Source organism: Neltuma alba, unplaced genomic scaffold (genome assembly GCF_004799145.2).
Source record: "Neltuma alba isolate B1F8T4 unplaced genomic scaffold, ASM479914v2 tig00011524_pilon, whole genome shotgun sequence".
NCBI classification, from domain to species: Eukaryota; Viridiplantae; Streptophyta; class Magnoliopsida; order Fabales; family Fabaceae; genus Neltuma; species Neltuma alba.
This window is the reverse complement of record NW_021636190.1, coordinates 208,110-218,439: the sequence shown is the minus strand read 5'-3', so window position 1 is coordinate 218,439 and position 10,330 is coordinate 208,110. Positions and strand designations below refer to the sequence as shown.

The 10,330-nt window shown below is 34.2% G+C and overlaps 4 protein-coding genes across 4 annotated transcripts; 3 read left to right on the top strand and 1 right to left on the bottom strand.

The window, feature by feature from the left end:
• Positions 1-1,566: 1,566 nt before the first annotated feature.
• Positions 1,567-2,481, bottom strand: LOC114714655 (cytochrome b561 and DOMON domain-containing protein At3g25290-like). Its single transcript, XM_028899416.1, has 3 exons — positions 2,377-2,481; positions 1,960-2,214; positions 1,567-1,863 (listed from the first exon to the last, which is right to left on the bottom strand). Exons 1-3 carry the CDS (start codon positions 2,479-2,481, stop codon positions 1,567-1,569), a joined length of 657 nt encoding a protein of 218 aa, XP_028755249.1.
• A 1,246-nt stretch (positions 2,482-3,727) lies between these two features.
• Positions 3,728-4,126, top strand: LOC114714654 (stigma-specific STIG1-like protein 1). The gene has a single exon (XM_028899415.1). The coding sequence runs from the start codon at positions 3,728-3,730 to the stop codon at positions 4,124-4,126; it is 399 nt and encodes a 132-aa protein (XP_028755248.1).
• A 2,010-nt stretch (positions 4,127-6,136) lies between these two features.
• Positions 6,137-6,847, top strand: LOC114714691 (stigma-specific STIG1-like protein 1). Its single transcript, XM_028899449.1, has one exon. The coding sequence runs from the start codon at positions 6,221-6,223 to the stop codon at positions 6,617-6,619; it is 399 nt and encodes a 132-aa protein (XP_028755282.1). The 5' UTR covers positions 6,137-6,220; the 3' UTR covers positions 6,620-6,847.
• Positions 6,848-8,522: 1,675 nt separating this feature from the next.
• LOC114714690 (stigma-specific STIG1-like protein 1) lies at positions 8,523-9,220 on the top strand. The gene has a single exon (XM_028899448.1). The coding sequence runs from the start codon at positions 8,599-8,601 to the stop codon at positions 8,995-8,997; it is 399 nt and encodes a 132-aa protein (XP_028755281.1). The 5' UTR covers positions 8,523-8,598; the 3' UTR covers positions 8,998-9,220.
• Positions 9,221-10,330: the final 1,110 nt, after the last annotated feature.

Below are 10,330 nucleotides of genomic sequence, written 5' to 3'. Positions count from 1 at the left end.
ATTTTCATCACCACCTTATAAATAACATTACACAAGCTTATGGGTCTAAAGTCACGAAAGTTCTAAGGAACCTCTATCTTGGGAATTAAAACAATATTTGTGCCATTCACCCGGCTAATCTCCTCCAGATTGCAAAAGAATTTTTGAGCCAATCCCACCATATCACTGCCCATAATATTCTATTGACTCTGATAAAACAAAGGATTTAAACCCTTTGGACTTGGCGCCTTCAAAGGACCCATACTAAAAATCGCTTGCTTTACTTCCTCTACAACCACATTCATCCCCATAGCTTGTAATACCCCCGTTCCACCTTAGGGAAAGTGTTACCGTACACACTTGATCAATATTATAAAGATTCTGAAAAAATTACATACCCGCTTCTTTAAGAATCTCCTGATCATAACACCATTCCCCATCCAAACCTTGAAGAGCTTCTATCTTCTTACGACGCCTTCTACTATTAGTAACATTATGAAAGTATCTCGTGTTCCTATCTCCTTGATTATACCACTTACACCGAGACCTTTGAAGCCACATGATTTCCTCCTAAACCAGAATCTGCTCTAACTCTTCCTATAATTCCATACATCTTCTTTCATGATATGTGCTTTCCGAAGAAATCCGATTCAACCTTTCTAACTTCTCTAGCAAAATCGCCTTACGTCTATTAATATTACCGAAAACCTGCATATTCCAATTTACTACATCATCCTAGAACTGAGCTACATTCTCGTCCCAGCTACGTGAAGGTTGCCATGCATTTCTCACAACCTCGATGAAACCTTCATGAGTTACCCATGGCGCGAAGAAACGAAACGGTCTATCCACCTTCCCTCCTTCTATGCATCTATATTATTAAAATATCATTCATATATTAATTTTAATGTCTGTGAGGTTAGTTTTATTCTATATTGTACATCTTTTTTTTTAACCAAAAATATTAAATCTCAGTCATCCACTGTTAATTTAGCTAGTTAGATTCAATATTAACTTACACCATCTAGATGGCTAGATAATACAGATTAAAATTTTTAACTAAGGGGTTTTCTTATGAAATTTATTTTGAAATTCTCATTTTCATCATTCTTCAACATAATAAATTTATATCAAATTAGATGATTCATAAGTCATAAATGTGGTGATTCGTTCCTATAACTGTTTACTAAAACACATTTATGATTATATTGTGTTTCTTTCAAAATCTATATACATCTAAAAGATTCATATCTCGGCATGTTTGGATATCATCAAAAGTTCTTTTTAAAGGTTTTTTTTTTCACAAGTTGAGATAAACTTCTTTACATATTCACTTCATATACTATAAAATCACTTTTAAAATTATGATTTGATTTTCATCCAAATATTTCCAGACACGATGATACAATGATACTTATGAATAATAGGACTTATCATATTGGACAGTGTGATGTATATATATGAGCCTTGGCCACCATCTAATAAATAAAAATTTATTAAAAAATAAAGGGGTACAACTATAGAATTTCTTTCCTCCTTTGTCATATTGTCTTCAAAAAGAAGAAACAAAAACATGGGCACACTGCTTCATTTGATTTCTGGTGAACTGCTGTACATATTGGCGGCTGATTCCACAGATTGTGACAACATTTTTAACTTGAAGCATCTGAAGACTTCCAATGCTGCAACTATGAGAGCCAAAACACAAAGTATCCCCAAATAAGCCCACTTCAACTTCTCAGCTTCATCTCTCCGACTGTTAATACCTCCAAATATGTTTGCTATAACCATCACAACTATCACATATCCCACAACATGGTGGCATATGTTCCAGCTCGTGCAGTAACCCTGATCTTTCTTTGGCCGCATACAAATCGAGAGCATCTGATAATCCACCCTCGATCAAGAAAATTGTTGTACTAACCTTTGATGTCATGTTTGCAGCAAAGTGGAAGAAGAAAGAGTTATAAGGAGACTTACTTGTACGTTTATGAAAGTAAAAGCAACGATACTGAGAGTGCGTTGAGATGCAGATGCATATTGTTGGGAAGAAGTTCCGAGCCATATGCCAATAGACCAGCCAATGGTTCCCAGAATGTATCCCAGAAGCTGGCACGCTATGTGACTTGAATACCATTCATTGCATTTGATGGGGATTTTTCTGCAGAATCTTGCAATGATCACGCCAATGGGCAGCAAAGTACCCCATCCTGTCAGTATTAGAATTCCTTGAACCTAACAAATTCATTCCCAACCATGTATATAATCAATATTTTGTTCTTTCTATTATTCAGATATCCCAAACAGTACGGTTAGATAGTGATTACTCAGAAATTCACAACTTTGAGATGAATATATGATACTTGATATGTCTAAACTTAATATCAATAAGCTTACAGTTCCAAGAAGATGCTGATGATGCTGGGTGAGAGGATGACCTCTGTGTGATATCAAATGTGCTGTTTTAGCAGCAGCAGGACTCTGCAGAGGAATTTCTGGCATCTACGTCTTTGATCGTTAGGTCAAAATCCCAGAGAATTGTTATTATTATATGGGTTCAATCCTCAAACTTAATTCAAACACAGTACTTATAACTTCTCATGTTTAAATGCAAAAGAGATTTAATTTTGAAGATGCTACACGGTGTGGAAATTAGCGAGCTAGCTGTAGGGAATATGTGCTTTTCTTAGACAAAGGAATGATCCCTGGCTTGATTTAATAGCAAAAGATAATATCAGATATTATTCCTCTACATCTTTGGCTACTTAATATCTTTGCCCTTTTCATCTAGTTTCATACAATTCAAGAAAAACTTGAGGTATTCACCAATATATATACACACACGGAACCTCACCGTTTAATAAAAGAATTTTTTTTTTCCGAGAATTAATTGGAATCATAACTTCCTTAATTCCCTTTTTTTTCTTCTTTAGCTATGAACAAGAAATATTGTTTGGCTTACAATCCAAGCATATAACAATACGTCCACAGCTATTATATTGCAGAGTTTCTTTCCCCTTTTTGTCATTAGATGAAGAAAAATTATTCCAAGAACTTGAAAGATAAATAAGTATATATTTTCAGATTTGAAGTTAATTATTGTCATTACGGTTGTAAATAAATATATAAACATAGATATTGAAAGGGAAATGTACGTGTGCGCGCGCGCGCGCGTGTTTGGTGTAGGGTTTATGTGCAAAACAGCGACGTATGTGTTAACCCCAGATCTATAAGGATTAATCCAACTGCATCTAAAGAATTTTAAGACGAACCCTAAATGCTTCATAATCCGACTTGCGTCTTTGACTTGCCTGTTTACTTTGATCCCATTCAAAATCTGCCAACTTTTCAATTGAGAGTGAAAATTCGGTTGCAACGCTTTTTTTTAAACCAAAAATATTTGCAAAACTTAATGTGGGTAATATATATTGGGCTATGAAAAGAATTAATTTATTTGATTTGCTGATGTGTTTTATCACCATCGAGCAAGCTTTAGTTTTATTTCCTCTCTTAAAATTATATTCTGGTAAGCCTAACTTGATTTAAACTTGAACCCACAGATTGGACCATGATATCTAAAAATGAATAAAATAAATGAAGTGTCCATCATTCCTTCACTTGTCCCTCCTATATAAATCCATCTACGTCCCTTCTTTCGTCCCATCCAAAACCACAATCATTCCTACATCCTTCTCTATTCAAGCCTCCCTCCAAATTCTTCTGTTAGATCCCTAACATACTTCCAAAAATGAACAAGTCCGTGAGGATTCTATTCCTTGTCGTCGCCATATTTGCAGCTTCTGCAGTTACTCTTTCCAAAGCAGAACAACAATTCAACTCTGGAAGGAGGCTCTCAAGTCGTTTCCTAGCTGGTATACCCTATGGGAGCATAATGAACTGCAACATAAACCCTAAAGTTTGTGTTGCAGATGGAAGCGCAGGCCCAGATTGCTGCAACAACAAGTGTGTGAATCTGGAGATAGATTCATCGCACTGTGGGAGATGTGGGCATAAATGTGGACACCAGAAGATATGTTGCGAGGGAAAGTGTGTGAACCCCATGAGGAACGAGAAGCACTGTGGCAAATGTGGTAACAAGTGTGATGAATCCAGCTCCTGTGTCTATGGGATGTGCAGCTATGCTTAAACGCAGATTCGATCATTCATATGAATTTCGTTAAGAATGATGATGATGGTGATGATAGTAATAATTAATAAAGGGCAGCCATCAACCTGTTAGCTTGATGAGTCCTGCCAATGCATTGATTGTTTTGTTCCTATTTCATTTGTTATATTAAAAATAAAAGGGCATATATGCACATGTACGCATGAATAAATGATCATAATAAATCAGTGTTGTTTATTTATTTTTTTGGCTGTTGATTAATTGCGCTCTTCAATTACTTTACATTCAGGTTGCGAGTTCCAGCTGAAGGTTTTTCCTTTGGTGGGGTAGCTCTTTAATTACGTAAGAAATTCCTTAACATCAATATTTGTTTTTGTACCCCACCTTTTCGGTCAGATTGTATACAGTAGCAAACTTCAATGGTGTGATAATTTTGCTGGGATGGACAGAAAGAAGAGTCTTTGAGACTCTTTGGACAATGAAGTATACATTTTCAAATATTTCAAGTAACTGAATCACGAAATCATGTTGTTAACAAAAATTCCAATTAAATTTTTTAGTTTTTGGAATGTAAACTATACTTTTTGGTTAAATTTTAAGTTGTTTGATTATCTAACTCTTCACAATTAGACGGGCCATCTATTGAAATGAACTCTAGTTCTAGACCGACCCCCCCCAAAAAGAAAAATTCCCGCGTGCGTGCGTGCGTAACGATAGTTTTATTTATAATAAACTAATTACTCTTCCGGTCCTAAATATAAGACCCTTATGTTTAATGATGAGAAAAATGCTCAAATTCAATGATGAAATTATGAAATGATTTATTTAACGAATTAAAATGTTAGCAAGCAATTACTTAATTAGAGAAACTAACTTTGGCCTGGGGTGTAATAGGATGAAATTATATGTGATAATTAGACTTGTGAGGACGAAAACTGCAATTACATGTGTGTGTGTGTGTGTATTGTTAAGGACTCTGCAAGGGAGTTTATGGGCATATACGCATTTGATATTAGAAATAAGAGTTATGGGTTAATTGTTTATAACTTTTAAACAACATAGTATATATAATAAATTTACCTTTGACACGCATAATTCTATGTTTTTGTGTGTGCGCGTATTGTCCTCTTCTAGTGAACAAGAGGCAAAATAGAGACTTTATTCTGTCTGGGGTGTATGTTGAATGAATGTTTATGCAAAATAGCAACAGTTCCACATTTGATGATCTTCATAATTATAAGAACTATGCGTTTATTTTTACGATGAGACATATAAATCATTTCAAGATTTCTAATTTTATAGTATTTTAAATTATTATTTCTAAAAAAATTCACAATCAGATTTTAATTTACGACTTTTAAATTAAAATTTTCACCATAGAAAATTTAAAAAATAAAAATAAAATAATTAAATGAAATAAAATCTGAGTTACCTAAATTTAGTCTTAATTAAATAAATAGATAAATTTCTTTATGTACACCCCATGCCCGGGATGCGGCTCCAAAACCGCGACGTATTATTGTCTTTAATATATGATCACTGGAATTCAATGACATTTAAAAAGAATTTTTTGAGGAACCTTAATGCTTCATGATCTGATTGGCGTCTTTGACTTTCCTTTTTGCTATGACGCGATTCAAAATGTACCAACTTCTAACTGAAAATATTTTTAAAAAAATTTAAATTTATGCAATAAAAAATCATTTATTATAATTGAATTTGTCGTTTGACTTCTTTATGAAGGAACTTTAATAGATAGGCATTTGGAATTTTCAAACCAAGAAGTTTTCCGGGGAAGTAGTTTTAGTTACTACACGCAGGCTTCAGTTTGTTTTCCACTCTTCAATTATATTCTGGCCGGTAAGCCTAACTTGACATATACTTGAACCATAGATTGGACCAAATGAAATCTAGAAATGAATAAAATATAATAAACTGTAATAACCAGCGCAAATCTGACATCTAAACGATTCCTTCACTTCTTGTTCCTCCTCTATATAAATGCCTCTACGTCCCTTCTTTCGTCTCATCATCAACACCACAACTATACGTACCTTCTTCTCCTGTCAAGTCTTACCTAAATTCTCTCTCAGAACCCTAAACACACTTTCAAACATGAACAAGTCGATGAGGATTCTGTTCCTTCTCATTACCACACTTGCAGCGTTGACCATTGCTGTTACCAAAGCAGAAGAACAATTCAACTCTGGACGAGGACTCTCAAGTCGTTTTCTCGCTGGTATACCCTATGGGAGCATAACAAACTGCAAGATAAACCCTAAAGTTTGTGTTGCAGAAGGAAGTGCAGGCCCAGATTGCTGCAACAACAAGTGTGTGAATCTGGAGATAGATTCATCCAACTGCGGAAGATGTGGGCATAAATGTGGACAACAGAAGATATGTTGCGAGGGAAAGTGTGTGAACCCCATGAGGAACGAGAAGCACTGTGGCAAATGTGGTAACAAGTGTGATGAATCCAGCTCCTGTGTCTATGGGATGTGCAGCTATGCTTGAACATAGATTCGATCATTCATATGAATTTCGTTAAGAATAATGATGATGATGATAGTAATAATTAATAAAGTGCAGCCATCAAACAGTTAGCTTGATGAGTCCTGCCAATGCGTTGATTGTTTGGTTCCTTTTTCATTTGTTATATTGAAAAGAAAAAGAGCATATGCTTATATATGTACGCATGAATAAATGAATGAATATATCAGTGTTGTTTTTATTTATTTATTTATTTTCGAGGCTGTTAATTAATTTTGTTCTTCAATATTTACTTCACTTTCAATTGAACTATTTTTCTTTCTGGGCCCAACTCTTTATAAATACGGCTTCATTTTGGTCAGGTTATGAGGAGAAGCAGCAACATTCAACGGTGTTACAAAAACAGATATGAGTCACATAGAGGCGTACCGCCAAATATCTAGCTAGTTTGGATCCATATATAACCAAGCACGTTTAAAGTTTTTTCAATTAATTCCAAGGTATAAGATTGTACCTACATCAAATTGGATCCTTCTCTGAACCCTATGGTCCCGTTTGGTACAAAGCATTAAAAATAAGGAATAGAAATTGAGATTAAAAGTGTAAAACTATATTAAAAAGGTATTTAGTATAAGTAATTGTATGATACTTGTGATAAAACAAATCCATATATATAGGAAAGAATACCATGAGAGGAGGTGGTATATTCTCCAATCCTATCCACATGGGATTATCTAATGCCAGAAATCACCTATGCTAAGTATTTTTTTGACATATGTTTTCAACCCCAATCCCAATCCTTATCTCTCATTTTTAATACTCCGCACCAAAGGTAGCCTACGTGAACACAAGGTGTCTTGTGCATTGGGCTAGCCCTTAGCTGAATCATGAGATCACGTTTTTGGCAAAATTTGCAATATTATTTTGAGAGAATTAGAATGAGATCGTAAAAAAGAAAAATAATTACCAAACAAGTTCTAGAAGTTGTCATTTTCTATTCTAGAACTTGTCATCACAGACTACTTAGGTTGTTATTAAGACTTTTTAGTAATTTTTTTTCTTGGGATCTCATCATAATTCTCCCTATTATTTTTTTTTCGGTTATCAACTACTACTATAATTTTTAGTGAAAATTGATCCAGCACGTCCGTTAAAGCAATGAGACGAGTTCGCTTGAATACACATAATTTAAGGTGTTAATGCAGTACATGGCCACCATATCAAAAAATTTTGTATAATTAATGACACATGCACTGTCAGAATTTAATAGTAAAACTATGTTAATTATTTTTAAAGCAATTATTCACAGTTTCTGCGCCCCTTTCTTTTGAAAAAAATGAACCATGTGGCTGTTTTGCGACTTGTGTGCTCGCGCGCGCCGAACGAAAGCTTAATGCAAAACAGCAATGTAACATCGCCGGATTAATCTCTCGTGTGTGTGAACCTGTGAAATCCAGTTCCTTCTGAAGAATTTTATGAGGAACTGTCTAATGCTTCATGATCTGATTTGTGTCTGACTTTCCGTTTTGCTACGGTGGCAATTCAAGATCTGCCAGCTTTTTATTGAAAATTATAAAAAATTATGACTGCAAAAATATAATAATTTAATTTAATTATTTTCTGAAAATAATGAATTTTATTTTTAAAACTGTAGCGTAGCTATATTGCAGGTTCTCTCAATCAGTAAATTATCAGGCTATGAAGTTTCTAGGCAACAGGAGGCATCAAGCAGACTTTAGTTTTCTTTCCACTCTTGAGTATTGTATATCCTGCTAAGCCTAACCTGACCCCATAGATTGGACAATGGAATCAAAAAAATGAATAAAATATATGAAACCGTAATACCAAAAATGAAAACTCCATTATTCCTTCACTTGTTCATCTTCTATATAAACCCCCCTACCTCCCCTCCTTAGTCTCATCCAAAACCGAAATTATACCAATCACCTTCTTCTTCCCTTTTCAAGTCTTTGCCCATTCTCAAAGCCCTAGCACTTTCAGACATGAACAAGTCCGTGAGAATTCTCTTCCTTTTCATCACTATACTTGCAGTTTCCGCCATTACTCTTTCCAAAGCAGAAGACGAATCCAACTCTTTAGGTGGCTTTACAAGTCGCTTCCTAGCTGGTATACCCTATGGGAGCACAACCAGCTGCAAGAGAAACCCTAAGGTTTGTCTTGTGGAAGGAAGCGCAGGTCCAGATTGCTGCAACAACAAGTGTGTGAATCTGGAGATAGATTCATCCAACTGTGGCAGATGTGGAAAGAAATGTGGCCACCAGAAGATATGCTGCGAAGGAAAGTGTGTGAACCCCATGAACAACGAGAAGCACTGTGGCAAATGTGGTAACAAGTGTGACGAAACCAGCTCCTGCTTGTATGGGATGTGCAGCTATGCTTGAACATAGATTCGTTGAATAATGATGATAATGATGGTTATAATAATTATAATAAATGGCAGCCATCGACCTGTTAGCTTGGTTTATGAGTGCTGCCAATAATGGTTATTTAATTTGTTGTTTTCTTCATTTGTTGTTATCATGGAGATATATATATGGTACGGTCATGCATATGTAAGCATGATGACTATGAATAAATAAATAAATCAGTATTTTATTAGATTAATCAGTGAACAATTTGTTATGAACATTTCCAGTATAAATGTCCATCTCATTCTCTTCAAATTCATCAAGTAACTCCCACTATTTCCACTATGAATTAATCTTACTACTCCATTACTCCTCCATTATGTTTTTAACCTTGTGACTCACCTTTACTCACATTCATGTGGTTTATTATCCAGTATCTATCATTTAAGTATAAGTGTAACTTATATATAAGACTATGCCTATAAATAAAGCATATCATTGTGCTGTGAAGCAAATAAGAGAAAGTGAAGTGGGTGAAGAAATTAATACAATTTAGTTTTCTCATTTTCTTGTCACCATTTCTTCTCTACTATATTTTCTTTGTTAGTTAATTTCATAACACCATACAGTTTGTTATAAATTATAGTATTTTCTTGGATGGCATTTCAAATCTCAATAATATTGGGGGAAAAAACTAAGATCATAGCCATTTAGAAAATCATATACTACCCTATTCGACATCATTTTCAACTAGTTTTATTAGATTTCTTTTTTAAATACACAAGGAATGAACTTTTAACCTCTACAATGCATGAAATTCAAAAGTCAGAAGAAAGTCGAACGGTTAAAAATTTATTGAGTGTTTGGCTTTTAATAACTTCTATAAATGTAAAAGGGATTAGGAATGACGGTCAATAGGGTCTGGCCTAAACAGTAAAAGGGGTTAGTCCCTCATAATATAGAGAATCAATATTTAAATTCTAATTAGTAGATGTGTTTATATTTAGTATCTAACAGTGCATCGAATAAAGTTACCTCCAATAGAGGATATCTATATGTAGGGAAAAAAGTGATTAAGAATGGACTCAAAATTGATCCTTGAAATATAAAAATTGACCAAATCAATCTAGTTTTCAATTTGATTAGTTTTATTTAACTTTTAATAGATTTTACAACATATATTTATATTGACGAAAAAATAGATGAGGTGTCCAATTAATTGAATAAAAATACAATAACTTGTCCGCTGCATTGCAGGGAGCTACTTAGACTTTTAAAAACCGTCAAAATATAATATACACAATAAATAAAAGATAAAAGCTAACGTTTGCTGGTTTTACTCTTCTCATTTTGCTCTCTAACAAGA

What these genes read in the sequence shown, in the direction of transcription:
- LOC114714655 (XM_028899416.1), bottom strand. Translation starts at nt 2,481, where the DNA reads ATGCCAGAAATTCCTCTGCAGAGTCCTGCTGCTGCTAAAACAGCACAT. An exon ending in ATCAGCATCTTCTTGGAACT is followed by an intron (nt 2,215 to 2,376) that starts GTAAGCTTATTG and finishes TGAATTTGTTAG; the next exon opens with GTTCAAGGAATTCTAATACT. An exon ending in TTACTTTCATAAACGTACAA is followed by an intron (nt 1,864 to 1,959) that starts GTAAGTCTCCTT and finishes GTGGATTATCAG; the next exon opens with ATGCTCTCGATTTGTATGCG.
- LOC114714654 (XM_028899415.1), top strand. Translation starts at nt 3,728, where the DNA reads ATGAACAAGTCCGTGAGGATTCTATTCCTTGTCGTCGCCATATTTGCA.
- LOC114714691 (XM_028899449.1), top strand. Translation starts at nt 6,221, where the DNA reads ATGAACAAGTCGATGAGGATTCTGTTCCTTCTCATTACCACACTTGCA.
- LOC114714690 (XM_028899448.1), top strand. Translation starts at nt 8,599, where the DNA reads ATGAACAAGTCCGTGAGAATTCTCTTCCTTTTCATCACTATACTTGCA.